The 16,199-nt window shown below is 44.6% G+C and overlaps 1 protein-coding gene and 1 long non-coding RNA gene across 10 annotated transcripts in view; one reads left to right on the top strand and one right to left on the bottom strand.

Annotated features, from left to right (window-relative positions):
* The first annotated feature begins 2,608 nt into the window (after positions 1-2,608).
* DCTN1 (dynactin subunit 1) overlaps positions 2,609-16,199 on the top strand; it is a 30,704-nt gene continuing 17,113 nt past the window's right edge. For 3 of the 9 annotated variants that reach the window (XM_054476225.2, XM_054476226.2, XM_054476228.2), the window contains exon 1: positions 2,609-3,009. In XM_054476225.2, the coding sequence (XP_054332200.1) occupies positions 2,683-3,009 (327 nt within the window). In that variant the 5' untranslated portion in view covers positions 2,609-2,682. Of the gene's footprint in view, positions 3,010-12,385; positions 14,472-16,199 lie in introns of those variants that run through there. The other 6 variants (XM_054476222.2, XM_054476223.2, XM_054476227.2 and 3 more) reach the window with 4 other exon arrangements.
* LOC129030664 (uncharacterized) lies at positions 3,220-9,260 on the bottom strand. The gene is made up of 3 exons (XR_008500720.2): positions 9,091-9,260; positions 3,576-3,660; positions 3,220-3,341 (listed from the first exon to the last, which is right to left on the bottom strand). It is a non-coding gene; the product is annotated as an uncharacterized LOC129030664 (long non-coding RNA).

Consider the following 16,199-nt stretch of genomic DNA (forward strand, 5'->3'; position numbering starts at 1 on the left):
TCCATGTCACCAAACCAAAGTTAAGTTGTTTATCTGATTTTCTAAGAAATCAGAAGAGACATGATAGCCAAATCCCCAAACAGGCCGGTTTTTAACTGGCTTGATAAGGAAATCCCTTCTGCTTTAACCCTTATAAGGAAAATAACCTGAAGTAGCCTGGTGTTAACCAATCTGATTTTTAAAAAGTTATGCTGGGCAGGTATGGTGGCTCATGCCTGCAATCCCAGTACTTTGAGAGGCTGAGGTGGGAAGATCACTTGAGCCCAGGAGTTTGAGGGTAGCCCGAGCAACATGGCAAAATCTTGTCTCTACAAAAAATACAAAATTACCAGGCATGGTGTTGTGTGCCTGTAGTCCTAGCTACTCGGGAGGCAGAGGTGGGAGGATTAATTGAGCCCAGGAGATTGAGACTGCAGTGAGCTGTGACTGCACCACAGCTCACAGCTGTGATTGTACTCCAGCCTGGGTGACAGAGCGAGACCCTATCTCAATATAAATAAATAAATAAATAAAAATAAAAATTAGGCTGTTTCCTTGTTTCTACTTAAGTTACTTTATGAAATTCGACTGTTCTGCCATGCCCAGTGGTATTCCTGTCTAAATCTTTAGTTGGGATGCTGCCCAATTCTTGAATCACTAATGAAAGCCAAAGAGATCTTTAAATCCAATTTGTTGAAGTTTTGTCTTTTGACTGATGGAAACAACCCAAATGTCCTTTGATGGGAAGAATAGATAAAAGAAAATATAGCATATCCATATAATGGAATATATTTTCGTTATGCTACAACACAGATGAACCTTGAAGACATTATGCTAAGTGAAATAAGCCAGACACAAAAGGACACATATTATATGGTTCTACTTGTATGAGGTACCTAGAACAAACAATCGAATTCATAGAGATAGAAAGTAGGATAGTGATTACCAGGGGCTGGGGAAAGTGGAGAATGGTGAGCTAGTGTTCAATGGGCACAGAGGGTTTTGTTTGCTTACTTGTTTGTTTTTGGTACGGAAAGGTGAGAAAGTTCTGGAGATGGATAGTGGTGATGATTGCACAACAATGCGAATGTTCTGAGTGCCACTGAACTTAAACATGGTTAAAATGGTAAATTTCATGTTATGTATGCTTTACCACAATTAAAAATATGTATATGCAGTATCTTTTAAAGTCTTTATATTTACTTTTATATTTATTTTTCTTTAATTGAAGGAGATGGAAGACATTTCTACTAAAATTATAGATACATTTATTATTTGACCAAGATGTATCCTACAGATATGCCTGCTCACATATGGAATGTCATTATGTTCAAAGTGATTCATTGCAACATTGTAATACTAAAATACTGGAAATAAAGTATGTAACTAGAAGAAACTGGTTAATAAATTATGTGTATCCATGAAATAGAGTACTAAGCAGCTGAAAAACAAATGAGGAAGATCTCTAATTTATTGATTTAGAAAGATTTTCAGGATAGATTAAGTGAAGAGAATTTATGCCAAGTGTATCTAGCATGCTACATTTGGCATAAGAAATGGGAGGAGTAAGACTATATATTCATATGAGCTTATATTTGCACAAAACACTGAAAAGATAAACAAGAAGACACTAATAACAAGCGTTACCTGTAGCAGGCAAGGCGGATGGAGTCGATGGGAACCAGGGTTGAAGGGAGGTTTCTCTGCGTATATTCTAAAATAGTGTTCTGATTTTTGAACCATGTAAATGTATTATCTATTCAAAATAATAATTATAAATATTTAGAAGGTGAAATAGGGAAAAGGGGGGAGTAATAAAGGGGATACTCAATGCATCCCTTCCATTGCTTACTGCTGCTCACATCAACTTTATGAATTTTTCAGTTTGTTTTAAATCTGAGATTAACTGAAATAAATATAACATTACAATAGTTATATTTCCGGCTCTTTACATGGATTAACTTAATCCTTCTAACAACATAATGAGATAGGTACCATCATTAACATTCTCACTTTAACAAATAAGAAAACAGAGGCACAGAGAGGGTAAATAACTAACTCTAGATTTCACACAGCTAGTAAATTGCAGTTAGAATTTGAACCCAGGCGGGTGCGGTGGCTCATGTCTGTAATTCCAGCACTTTGGGAGGCCGAAGCGGTTGGATCGCTTGAGCCCAGGGGTTCGAGACCAGTCTGGGCAACACTGTGAAACCCCGTCTTTACAAAAAAAAAAAAAAAAAAAAAAAAAAACGAAAATTGAAAGGGCATGGTGGTGCGCGCCTGCAGACCCAGCTACTAGGGAGGCTGAGAGGTGGGAGAATCGCCTGAGCCTGAGAAGTCAAGGCTGCAATGAGCCATGATTGTGCGTGCTACCGCACTCCAGTCTAGGCAACAGAGCGAGACCTTGTCTTAAAAAAAGAAAAAAAAGAATTTGAACCTATGTCTAAAATTTTAAAATGCCATTATGTAAATTTGTATTTTACATTCCCATCATAAGCGCATGAAAATGCCTGTATCCCCATATGACAAGTAACACTGAGTAGCAGCAAAATTTAATTTTCTCCCCCAGGCTAATGGAGGAGATATTGTTTATCGCTATTGTTTTAATCAGCAGTTTAACACTTGGCAAATGAGTCCTCCAGACCTTCTGCGCTTTCTCCCCTCCACCGAAAGAGGGCGCTCGCCACGACACGCCGATTTCTTATGGTCCTAATAGGCTTCCCAGGCACAGTGCGCGTGCGCTTATCCTGTCCCAGGTGTCCAGCTTTGTGCCTGATTGATGTAATCCCGGCTGCGGTCGGCGCGCAGTTTTCAGTCAGGGCGGGACTGCGGGAAAAGAGGGTTCACTGGACCCAGAACGCCTCTGGGCCTCCGGGCCGAAGGGTTCTGGGCGGTCCTGGAAGGGTCTGGCGGCGAGTCGGGCAGCCCACGAGGGCGGGGAGGGCGGGGAGGGCGGGGCCGGCCCCGCAGGGTCTTGGGCGTCGGTCGTCGGTGGGGCCGGAGCTGGGCGCGGAGCCCCTGACAGTGCAGGTACGGAGGAGCGACCCTGCCAACAGTCTGCTCCGCTGGCCCCCTACGTGTTCGTGAGGTTGCCGGCGGTGGGCTGGGGACCGAGCCCGGTGTGCGGGGCGGGGACTGGCAGGGATGGGCTGGAGCAGGGGTGGGCGCTTGCCGGGGTCTGGGGGCTCCGCCTGAGCGTTTGCCCCGAGGCCGGTCTGACCCACCTCAGCTCTTCAGCCCGGCGGTGTTCTCTTGGGATCAGAGTGACTGCGCCTTAGAGTTCCTCCAGAACTGCAAGGGTCTCCCCTCCGTTCCTGCGAGCGTCTGAGGCGCCCCTGAATCCATACTGAGCTACAGGTTTCCTGTGGGCACATGGTTGAGAAATTCGTGTCAAACGGGGAGAAAAATCGTAAAGGACTCACAGCATGGGAGTCTGGATATGGCTTGTGTGTGTGATCCTACTCCTGGGGTCCGCCTTAGCTGGCAAGATGATCCTTGAGGTCATCTTGCGCATCCCTTGTCTTTAGACAGAACCACAGCTAAATCACACAGATAAGGATCTCTGCTGTTTTAGAGGCAGGGATTTGAAAACTTACCCTCATTTATTGCAGTGAGGAGAGCAGCAAACCCATGTTGACCACTGGCTACTCAGGTATACTTAAGGTACTGAGAGGCGAAGAGCTAGGAGGTAGAGATTGACATCCTTTACTTAATGTACTGCCAAAGCCTAAGCTATGAGATGTTAAAAGAGATAATGATAACTTTATTTTTAAAAAGGCATTTTGTTTTCAAAAGCTGTTGGAAAATTCGTGGTTAAACTTTACTACAGAATATTGCAGAGCCTTTAATATGCTAATAATATTTACCATGAATCTCCAACTGGGGTTATGGTATGTAGAATTTCGAAAATTTGACTAGGATATACTGTTATTCTTGGGTGATGCCTCTGGCTAACATGTGGAACCGTTTGGGAATTGCAGTTCCAGAATTAGAAATTCAGGATTTAGAAGGGGCAGTATGGGTCAGTGCGTTTTGAGTTTTAATGGCGTGCACATGTAATGAGGTCTCGTTACAGTACAGATTCTGATTGGTTCTGCATTTCTAACAAGTTCCCAGGTGATGCTAATGCTGCTGGCCCATGGAACACAATCTGAGTAGCAAAAGTGTAGATCACTGGATTGAAAGTTAGAGACCATGTTTTCCAGAACAGATGTGCTGCCTTGAGAGAGTCACTTTGTCTGTCCAGGCCTATAAGATAGGAGTCTGGACTACAAGATCTCAAATATTTCTTTCAGATTTAAAATGCTGTGAGTCTAGTCGAGTTATCCCTGTAGTGTTGAATTCTATCTAAAATATTCTTGCCAATTTGGCAAATTTTGCAGCTTGGCTTGAACATTTAAAATAATGGGGAATTATCTACATATAGGGCATCCCATTTTATTCTTGGAATAGCTCAAGAAGGAAGTTCTTCATGTTGCTGAAATACATCTCTGCAACTTCCATACTGTTGGTCCTAGATTATCTCTTAACAATCAAACAGAAAAGAAGTGTTACCCGTCTTCCTAAAAAGTTGACTCCAAGTATTAGATGACAGCTGTGCCTACTATGATTTTTCTAAGCGGAATTATATTTAATTCTTCCATTATGTTTAAGAAATCCCTTTCTTAAATTTGTCTTTGTTCTGTGTGGAGTGTAGTGGGGCTTTGGCTGGACTTTGAAGGATGGGTGTGGCTTGCAAGACTAGAAAAGTATCTTAAGCAGCTGACAGTGGTGCAGAGATGGGACTGCATCTGTTGAATCCAGGATTGATTATAGTAAGAAATGAGATTATCAGTGAAAGATGTCGGGCAGATGGGTGTAGGGACAAAGCAGTATTTTAGCAGATGTATGTGCTTTACTGTGATGTATAAAGTGGTTGGAACTAGGGAAGGAGGGGGAGACAGGGAGCTGGATAGGCTTCACATAGCAATATTAGAGAATTTAGGTTGATAATAATAATGCCTTATATTTATGTATGACACTTTACAGAACTTTTCACAGGCATGATCTCATTTGATCTAATATTCCTACGAGGTAGGCAGAGCAGCTGTTACGCTGTTTTGTAGATGATGCACCAAAGAGGGTAAATGATTTGCCTTAATTTTCAAAGCTATTACATGGCAGACTGAAGTAGTGATAGTGATAATGGAGAAGAAAGGAAAGATGCAGGAGGCAGTACTAAGGACGAATTGATAAGTGGGGCCTGACTGACCATTGAGGGTACAAAGGAGAAGAAATTGTTAGGGAGGAGTCAAAGTAGTTGGGTGAATCATAATACCATTGACAACTGCCACTCTAGGTTTTACTCTGCCAGCTCGATCATTGCTAGCAGCTGCTTGGAGTTATATGTTGAGAGGGATTATAGATGATTCCCAGGTTGCTTGGCCTGTCTACAGCTACTAGGTGATACTGGGGGCACTTGGGCTATCCGTCCCATACCAAGGAAAATAGGAACTCGGTCCTCAGTGTCCCCTGAAGAGGTAAGAGCTGGAATATTGCCAGATTCATATCTATATTAAGGTCCTTGCCATCATGGAGACTGACTTTGGCTTTGTATCATTTTCCTTTTGAGATTCAGGCTGATGTTAGTTGAATGTGGTCAAGGGACAGGTTAGCTATTTAGTCTGGCCTCCCCAAGGGCTTCACTACAGCAGAGCATGGGCCGTTGCTGCCCCAGATCCTTCCTAATGCTGTTTCCCAGGAGATTTGCACTTCACCTAGAGCTGTCTCTGTGGTTCTTTTACCCTGGAAGTATATGAGATTGAGATTTAGTGTCACTACCAAATTCCATAGGACCTAGGGCTGTTCCTGCACTTTTAGTTTCTTAGGCTTCTATCTGGAGTGGAAAGAGCCATGTTTACTGAGGGTTGGGGGAGAGATGTGTGTGTGCATGCATATGTGCATATGAGTGGTGATTTCCCCAATGGTGGTGGTCTTCAAGAGTGGAGCTACTCTCAGGGAAAGCTGTCAGAGCCAGTTTATATCCTGAGTGTGATGTTGGTACAGGCATCTATTCAACATTGAATACCTTCTCTGTGCAAAGCCCTACGTCGAGTGCTTAGATACTGAGATGGATACAATCCTCTGTCCTGGAGGAATTCATAGTAGAGTAAGAGATGATATTTTAAATAGAATGTGGTATTGAAATGGAGATATGTCTCAAGTGCTCTGTGAGCGCAGAGGAGGGAATCATTAGCTCCACATGGAGAAGCCAGGAGAGTCTTTAGGAAAGAGGTGAGAATTGTGCTGAGCCTTGAAGGATGAGGAGGAAGAATTGTCCTGGTGACATTTGTAACATTTGCAGATGCATAAAGGGAAAGGCAGATAGATCCAAGTGGCTGGAATAAAAGAGAACTTTGGTGATTGATGCGACCAGATTCATAATGAAGCCACGTTGTTTTATTTTGTTTTGTTGTTTAGAGATGGGGTATCACTATGCTGCCTAGGCTGGAGTGCAGTGGCTATTCACAGGAAAGATCATCACGCACTACAGCCTTGAACTCCTGGCCTCAAGTGATCCCCCTCAGCCTCCTGAGTATAGGTGGGTCTGCAGCCTGCTGTGCCAGTTTGAGGCCAGTTTTTTGTTTTGTTTTGTTTGTTTTTGAGACAGAGTCTTGCTCTGTCAACCAGGCTGGAGTGTGGTGGTACGATTTTGGCTCATTGCAACCTCCTGAGTAGTTGGGACTATAGCTACTACAGCTGGGACTACTTAGCCTCCTGAGTAACTGGGACTATAGGCATGCACCACTACGCCCAGCTAATTTTTGTATTTTTAGTAGAGACAGGGTTTCACCATGTTGGCCAGGCTGGTCTCAAACTCCTGGCCTCAAGTGATCTGCCCGCCTTGGGCGGACAGAGTGCTGGGATTACAGGTGTAGCCACCGTGCTTGGTCAAGGCCAGGTTGTTGATGGCCTGTGGTGCAGTGCTAAAAAGATTTCATTTTGTGGGCAGAGAAGCCACTGGAGACTTTTAGGCAGGAAGATGACATGATTGTATTTTGGGAAGCTAAATGTGGAAATAGACTGAAGGGGGAGAACCTCGTTCAGGGACATCGGGAGACTCTTGTAATATCATAGACATGGTTTAGGGCTGAGCTAAGGATTAGGTCAGTGGGGATAGAGAGGACAGGGTGAATCTGAGAGAGATCGGAGAAACAGAATTAACCAGACATAATGACTAAATTGGTTGTTGAGAACAAGAGAGGGAGTTGTTGCGGATGACTCAGTTTTCTATTTTGAGTGGATGATGGTGCCAATAGCAAAGAGAGAATATAGAAGAGGAATTTTTTTTTTTTTTTTTTTTTTTTGGTGGGGGAGATACCAAGTGTGTTTTGGGTCATATTGAACTTGAGGGCTCTGTGGCAGTTAGCAGACAGTGAGATATGAGTCTGAAGTTCAGAAGAGATTCTGTCTAGGGGCAGTAAGTATGAGTGGTAGTTGAAGTTGTGGGAATAGATGAGGTCTCCCAGCCACGCTTATAGAAGGCTGAAAATAATGACAAAGGAGATGGGAAGGATTGACATGCAAGGGTAGGAGAGAATGTTGCCCAGGAAGCTAGGAAAGGAGAAAATTCCAGGAAAAGGATTGACAATCTCAGTTGCTACAGGGAGGTCAAGTTAGGATGAGCTTGGGAAATGCACCTTGAGGTTGTGTAAAACATTGGGGTCACCAGGGCTCTTCTAAAGTGTGAGCAGCTTCAGTGGAGTGGTAGGGTTGGAGCCAGATAGCAATGGATCGAGAAGTAGATGGGAAGTGAAGATAGAGAATGTGTACTCACTTTGAGTAGTTCAGCAGAGAAAGAAAGAATACAGAATGGTGGCAGCTTGTGGAGAAGGTAGCAGGGACTTGTTTTTCCTAGAATGGAAGAGTCTTGTTTATGGGTTTTCTGATGCCATGTAAGATCTGATGCCATGTAAGATCCAGTAGAGAGGGTGCAATGAAGACACAAGAGACAAGATGATTGCTAAATCAGGTCCTTAGAGGAGAGGGGAAGAGGTGGGCCCTGAAAAGAAGGGGGTACCATTTTCTTTAAAGAGGAGTGTTGGAAGAAAGGAAGGAATTTAGGAAGAAAGAGATAATGACATATGCATGCAGATATATCTAAATTTGCAAAGAAATTCTTACCTAATAGGGCCAGTTTTCTTTTTCAGCAAGGTTATCTGCTGAGAGGTGGGGGTGCTGGTGTTGGCTTGGGTGGGAGTAAGGACTTGAAAATGGTAAAGGAAGCTTGAAACAACTGTTAAGAGGAAAGAGGAAGACAGTGGAATTGAAATAAGCTCCAAGAGTGTTGAGTACCCTCTGAACTGAAATCCTACACTATAAGCCTCCCCTTCATCTTTCTCATAATAATAATGGCTGACATTTATTGAGTGCTTTATACGAGGCACTGTTCTAAGTGCTTTTCAGGCATTCTCATGTGATTTTTACAACAATCCTGTTAGAAAGTTATTGTTATTATCCCTTTCTTCCAGAAGAGGAAATTGAGGCATAGAGGATTAGTAGCACTTGTATTTGATGAATCTCTTACCTCTGCAGAAATGGATTCCTTTTCCTGAGGCATCAGAGAAGACAGAAATTTAATCCCAACTCCCAGTTTCTGGACCTTGAGAGCCTAGAGTCTAGGGTTGCTAAGGAGGGAATCTTACCATGCAAGTTTGTGGGCATGATGGTGGCATGGAGGGGGCAGGACAGTGGGATCAGTGTTGCTGTCAGCTTTTGACAACTACATAGGGAAACTCGGATATTCTTGAGTGATTTTTCCAGCATCCTGACTAGAAAGACAAGTGACCGATAGGGATTTGTCAGGTATTGTGGGCTGAGATTGTGTCATCTGAGAGGTGAATAAGAAGAGAGACCTTGTCCCTGTTCCTATCACCTAGAAAAGGAGAATTTTTTCTTGGCAGAGAGACTAGGCAGATCTAAAACCTTATATAAAAACATAATGATTATTAACTCACCTTATGTGTTTTCTCAGTTTGTGTGACAGATACAATTTGTAGTTAAGCTGTATACCTGACTTGAGTGAAAGGAGAGAGTGATGGGATGGCGTGGATGGAAGAGAAACAGACTTACCTTTTCCTGCTGCAGCCACTGAAGCATCATCTCTGTGTCCTTCCTTTTGAGGTTGCCATGGATACGCCTTTGCATGGTGGTTTGAGGAGATTGATTTCCATTATGATCAGATGATGACGTGGGTTTAAAAAGAGAAAGGATGGAATGCTCTGCTTTTGGGGAGTGGCCGGCGAGCTGCCCAAAAGGCAGAGCCCAGTACAGCCGATGGGGCTGTGGCTTTGTTGGCTGCTTTGGCTTTTGCTGAAGTTGTGAAATGGTGCATCTCTCTCTTTAGAGCGCAGGCTCAGGGTTCCCTGTCTACAGGGTCCTAGTGCCAGGAACTTGCTGGTTGATTCAGGGGGAGGAATCAGCAGGAACTTCGAACAGCCTAAGTAGGACTTCTGATACCACTGAGAGGATTGAGGTTCTTGAGTGCAGGGCTGAGTGCCTCTTGCCTTCTTGCAGAGGTTCCTATATTGAAGATAAGTGAAGCAGATAGCATAGCTTTTCTTCTTGACTCTTAGAGGTCTGGGCCCTTGGAGGTGGGCCGGGAAGTCACTGGATATTTCTGGGGAAAGGGGACATTTTGAGATAGAGTAGAGCTGCATTCAGAGTGGGAGTGGGTTTGTAGACATTTTTTAGGGTAATGAGGAGCTGGAGAAGGGAAGGAAGTCCGTTGAGTGTGTAGGCCTTATCTATGAAATCCGCAAGGCAGATACTGAGTAGGACCTAGGAACAAAAAGCTCTGTGCACATTGTCTTCTGGGGTCCTGTGAATATCTGGAATCCAGCTTTCCAAGCTTCCAGTCTCCCAGCCTCCATTTACCACTCAGTAAGCAGACCTTTTCCTTTCTGACTCCTGAAGGACTTGGGTCCACGTTTATCTCTTCCTTACTAGTGCTTTCAGAGATGTATAGTTTTGCCTTGCTGTCAGACTGCCTGGGTTTCAGACAAGCTCCTCTAGGAGTGGGAAAGCAGGGAAAGCAGACAGTTGGGTTAGCCCAGGATCAAGGTTTGATAAGGTGAGACAAGAGGAGATCACGGTATCAAAGGATGCTGGGGTGCCAGTAAAAACAAGGTAGAAATGGTTCAGACGGGAGAAATGGTAGAGATGGAAAAGAGGCTTTTCCTCCTCACTTTCTCCTTTTTCATTCTCCAAAATCTTATTTTCCTATAATTTCCTGAAATTTCACTAAGAATATTGGCAGCTTATTTATCAGACACAGAGATTTTTCCCCTCCTCTCTTCTCATTTTTCTAGATATTTTAGTGGTATTTAGTATTATTGGAGAGGAAAATGGATTAGAAATCCAAGAGGTGTCTGTCTCCTCCCTGGCTGGGGTAACATCAACCCAGGATTGTCCTATGGGATATGGGCCTGGGCCCAATAATGCTGTGGAAGGAGCACCTACCTGTAGAGATATTCAGATGTGCCCCTCTGCCATTTTTTGGCTATGAGACTTGGGCAAGTCATTTGACTTCTGAGACATAGTTCTATCATCTGTGGAATGGAGAGAATGGAATCTGTTTTGGCTACATCACAGGTTCATTTTTGAAGGAGATAGTGAAGTACATGTATTCATGTATACAATTAAGTCTTCCCCAGAGAAGGCCCTAAGAACAGGACGCATTTTCTCTCTCCTAACGTTGTTTCTCCTCCCATCTTTTTCAATTCTGTTAATGTTTCAATTATTACATTTCTCATGCTTGAAAACTCCTGAGTTTATTTATTCATTTACTTATTCATGCATTCATTGACCCATCCATTTATCCTTATAGCATTTGAGTTCCTACTGTGCGCAAGTCATCATGGATATTCCCTTAAAATAATGAATGAAGATGATATCTACCATTTGTTGAGCACACAGACATTGTGCTGAACGCTTTACTTAAATCTTATTTAATCTTCAAAATGTCCCTGTGAGGTAACATTATTTTTTCCTTTTTGCAGTTGAGGTAACCGGGACTCAGGAAGCTAAATATCTTGCTCAGAGGAGAACCAAAGGTGTATTCAGGTCTGTCTCCAGAGCCCATGTAGGCCTGCTGCCTCTTTCCTCATGTTTGATCTATTACAAGGCCTTCTCAGGGCTTTTTTGGTACTGTCTCTGAATTGGCCTCTTTCTTCTCCTCCTGATCCTGGTTCAAACCTTCCTTACCCTGTGTCAAATATTGCAGCAGCCTCCTTGCTGTTATTCCTGTCTTTGCCAGGTTGCTCCTGCCTGCACTCCATCCTGCAGGTGTCATCAGTTTGATCTCCCTAAAATAGTTTTCACTATGCAGTCTCCTGCTCAGGAACAAGACTGCCTTCCTGTTATTATTGGATCAAGTCCATCTATGTCTGCCTGATGTTAAACTCCTTGCCTACCCACAGTTACCTCCCAGTACGTTGCAATGTTAAGATGTTTGTTTATTCAGTAAATATTTGCCCATGAGCTACTTACTGGCTATTGGATCATAAAGAGGAAAAGGTGTGGGCTATGCTTCAAAAGGCTTATAGTTTGATAGAATAACCATCTAAAATTCGTTACTTCAGCTAAGCTAGTGTTCTTTACTATTCGCTAGTCAAGCAAAGTTATTTCTGCCTCTGTTCATACTGTGTTCACAATTTACAGGGCTTTGTAGGCCTTTCCACATATTTTTTAAAATCCCCATAATTCAAGGCATGCTTAGGTACCCCTTTTCTTTCTAGTTCACCTCTCTCCTGTCTATAATTTCTTATAATATTTATTGTGTAGATGTATATACCATTTAGTGTCATGTCAGGTAATTCTTTGCACTTCTATAATTTCTGTACTTTTTACAAGGTACTTTTTTTGAGTCTCAGTCTGTCGCCCTGGCTGGAGTGCAGTGGTGCGACCTTGGCTCACTGCAACCTTCACCTCCCAGCTTCAAGCGATTCTCATGCCTAAAGTCTCTCAAGTAGCTGGGATTATAGGCATGCGCCACCACACCCAGCTCATTTTTGTATTTTTAGTAGAGATGGAGTTTCACCATGTCAGCTGGGCTGGTCTTGAACTCCTGGTCTCAAGTGAGCCACCGGCCTCAGCCTCCCAAAGTGTTGGGATTACAGGCATGAGCCACCACACCTGGCCTACAAGGTAGCTGTATATGCTTTAGCTTTTTTGAACCTCATGATACTGATGTAGATATGGCAGATATTGTTTCCATTTCATAGGAAAATAAACAGATTCCAAGAAGTTAGGGGACTATTGATACCTATGTGGTTAGTGAGTTGTGAGGCTATTTTTAGATCTGAGCTCTTTTGAATTTTTGAAGGCAGTGTGGCCTACAGGAAGAGCAGGGCCTTGGAAGCCTAGATATGTCTGTGGTAATGGTGAGGGGTAGTAGAAAGCACAGAGGGCTCTGGGTCAGGTTGTTTCCAGTTTTGGCTCTACTCCTCACAGTCTGTGTATCTTCAGGGAAGTTGCTCAGTTCTCAAAGACTCAGTTGCCTTGTCAGCATCATCCCTGGCCAACCTCTCAATGGGGTTATTGTAATGTCTATATATGATGACATTGTTCTTAGCTAACTTTTATTTAGCACTTATTAAATACCAGGCGGTGTCCTGGATGCTTTGTGTGGATTATCTCAGCTAATCCTCACGATACCTCTCTGAGATATGTTCTTTGTTACTTTCCTGTGACAGATGAGGAAATTGAGGCATAGAGATGTTAAGTAACTAGACCAAGTTTATGTATCTACCAAGTGGTAAAGCCAGGAAAGTAGCCAGAGTCTAGAACCAGTACTCAACCATGGTTCTATAAAATGTCTTTTTTTAAGGTGTCTATAGACTGTAAAGTGCCCCGAACATGTGAGGTCCAGGCTGCAAAGATGTGCCTGGCCCTGCCCACCCGTGTAACGGTGAATAGGGAAAGGAGGGGGCGACATGGAGATTTTGCAGGGAGGAGAGAGATGGTTTCCTAGGGGGTCTGGCCAGGACTGAAGATATGGAATTGTGTTTTGGGGCCATATTTCTGAATGTTGGCTATCATTCTACTGTTGGGCTACCTGGCCTATCTTAAGAGGGTAGAGTGGGGTAAAGTCACTGTTCTGCCAGTGAAGTAAGCCCAGTGCAGAAAAGACAGGCGTCCCTAGGCCCAAGGGAACTAGATCCATACCATACTCAGTGGAGCCATAGGTCAGACCCCAGGCCAACCTTGTTGGCTGTGTAGGGGCAGGAACCCTGGTCTTTTGGTTCCTAGCCCATGATAGATGGGCCAGTGAATGAAAGCAGTATGGTTACATAGTCCCTTGGAGACCTCTCATTAGAATGCATAATCTTCTTAAATTAAAGAATTCTAATTATAAAAGTAATACATGGTTATTGAAGAATTTTTGTGAAATACAGAAGCGTAGAAAATAAACCATGTCATTGGGTCTGAGATGCTAGGAGGCAAGGCCAAGAGTACAAGGGGCAGATGACTGAGGTGGACTGGGCCTTGTGCTACAAGAAGAAAGAAGGGCTCTCTGCTTTTGACTACTGCCTTTAGTAATCCAGTTGAGTCTGATACTCTTGGGTTTTACAACCTGGCCCCTTATAACAACCATAAAGGTGAAGGGTGACTATGGCAACCTTTGCCAGCCTTGTGGGAGGGGGCTAGCGTACTTGGCTTGCTTTGCTATGTGTGTGAAGTTGCCTCCATTACTGCCCTTCCCTTGCTGCCTATTGGGCAGGGCCTGCCTCCTCTGGCTCAGTGTGAGATTGAAAGCTAGGCCCTAATCACATGAATTTGGACCCTGAGTCCAGAGTTTAGAGAGAGGGGGGAGAAAGAAGAGCACCAGAAAGGTAGACGAGAGACCGTTATTTTGGCTGTGTTGGAGGCCCTAGGTAGCTGATCACTTTGAAGTGTCACTTGATGCTTATGGGCCTGCTGAGGCCTTACATCCTGGGGGAGAGGGGAACAGTGATGATGAGTGGGTACAGACTAGGAGGACCTGTCAAGACTGCTTCCAGCCCTAGGACAGTGTACTCGAGAGTTGAGTGCTGAGGGTCTGTGGCGTAGACCCAGCCCTTAGTTCCTGGCCCAGGTGAAGCAGGGGGGCACTAGGACCCAGAGGCTAGCACGGTTCCTGACAAGTCTAGAGCAGCACTAGCGCAGAGTGAGACTCATCAGCTGGCAAGCAGGATTCTGTGTCTCTGGGTTCAGGAATCCTCAGGCAGCAGAGGGGACTTGCTCCTTAGCCCCCATCACTGCCCCCACCCCTACCCGTGTAGGCCACCGAGTGAGGCCCATGGACTGGGGAGGGCTGTGCCTGACGACTCCTGTGTCCCTCTATGAGGGCCCAGCGCCCTGACCCTTCTGCATAGGTTTCTACCTTTTCTCTCTGTCTTTGGCCAGCTGGGGGAGGGGGTAGAGGCCGGGTGAGCAACATGGCACAGAGCAAGAGGCACGTGTACAGCCGGGTAAGTGGCCCTAATCTGGGATGGCCCTGGAGGGCTGCTGGGGAAGGCCTGGCTGCCTGTGGACATCATTGCTGTGGGGGCTGGGGAGATAGGCTGGAGCTCAGCTGGGGGCACTCAGACTGTGTTTTCTAAGGAGCCCTCGAAGCCCTGGTGGTGTAAGGCTGGACAGGCTTCCCTTTACAGAGTTGATCCCTAAATGGGGACTAGCAAGGCCTGACCTCTGACTCTAATTGGCCCTCATACCAGGGGCTCCTGAGGGGGTCCAGACTGTCCTGGGGACTCAGAATGGGGATGATGGGTCAGAGAGGTCTTACAGTGAAGCCTTTCTTAAGAGCTGCTTTGTTATTTGTTACTTGCTTTCTTTCTCTTCTGAGATTGAATCTGTAGCTACTGTTGTGGCCCCCTGGTTCTGAGAGGCTTATTGGGGTTGGAAAGTGGGGGAGTCTCTGACTGTGGGTTCAGCCTTTTGTATCACTGGCAATTCCTTTTATTGTCAGGTCCATGAGAGCCATCCTGCTGTTCCAGGTGTGATTTGGGGTCCTGGAGCCTCTGGGAACTACATCCTCACCTTCCTGGATGAGCTGTTTGGGGAAGGGAATTAGGCAATGATAGGCTGGGAGGTGTCCTGGCTCTTCCCTGGCTCTCCCAGGGCTCCCTTCTGAAGCTATTATAAATGAGAGTATCAGAAGGGTCTCCCATAGAGTCTTTAGGATGATGGTATCACTTCATCATGCCCCATTCATCTGTTTGCTGCAAGGCCCCTGGTTCATGGAGTTGCTATTGCTAAAAATGACTTGTGTGATTTTCTTCTAAACCATGGGCATATTTGGGACCTAATTTTCTATTGTGTTCAGTCATCATGGGTGTGCCAGAAGCTGAGAGCTGCCCAAGGACAGTGTCTTAGTCTGTTGTTTTGCCTTGCCCATCTGTGGAGTGATAAACCATTCATTTGGACCACTAAGCAGAGTCTTGGGGACAGAGTGAGGGGTAGATCCACCCAATTTACTTGGCCTGTGTTTTCCTTTTTATAGCAACATAGCATGGAGAAGAATCTCCAGAGCTTGGGGATAGAGAGTTGACCAAACAAGACTCAGGCCGGGTAGAAGGGGAGTTGAATAGTTGAATGGGCTGTGGCAAAGCATCTGGGGTTTCATGGTGGGTTTGTGGATGGGGGTGGGAGGAGTCAGATCAGGAAAGAGAGGTGGTGACTTAAGGGTCTGGAAGGAGGCACAATTGTGTGCCTCTGAAAGGGTGAGGCCTAAGAAAACCATTTGAAACACAGAGGAGACAAGTGACAGTGGAAGAGGAAACAGGATTCTGTAGAATCACCACTGAATTGCCTGTCTTCCCAGCTCAGACTCCTGAGTCAGGGCATTGGGTTGTGGGGAGCCTGGTCTAAACTGAGTTATTTGTTTGAGCTTAATTCCCCTCCTGAGAAGAGAATTAAGGAGGCAGTGCTCCTGAGAAAGCAGCCATGTGGTGACATTCACAGACTGGTCAATGAATTCTGATTTGTTATAAAAAATATAAACTTAAAAATTCTAGCAGATTACAGAGGAATTTGGAGAAATCTTAGAATATCACTGACATTTTTTCAAAGGGGAATTTGGGGGTCCACCCAATTCTGTAAATGGGGTTTAAGAAAATGACTCTGGTTGTTTTTCAGTCCAGCATCTTGGCTTGAGGCATTTCTTATACGTAAGAATGCCACCTTTCATCTGAGGCCTC

This window comes from Pongo pygmaeus, chromosome 12, assembly GCF_028885625.2.
Source record: "Pongo pygmaeus isolate AG05252 chromosome 12, NHGRI_mPonPyg2-v2.0_pri, whole genome shotgun sequence".
NCBI lineage: Eukaryota > Metazoa > Chordata > Mammalia > Primates > Hominidae > Pongo > Pongo pygmaeus.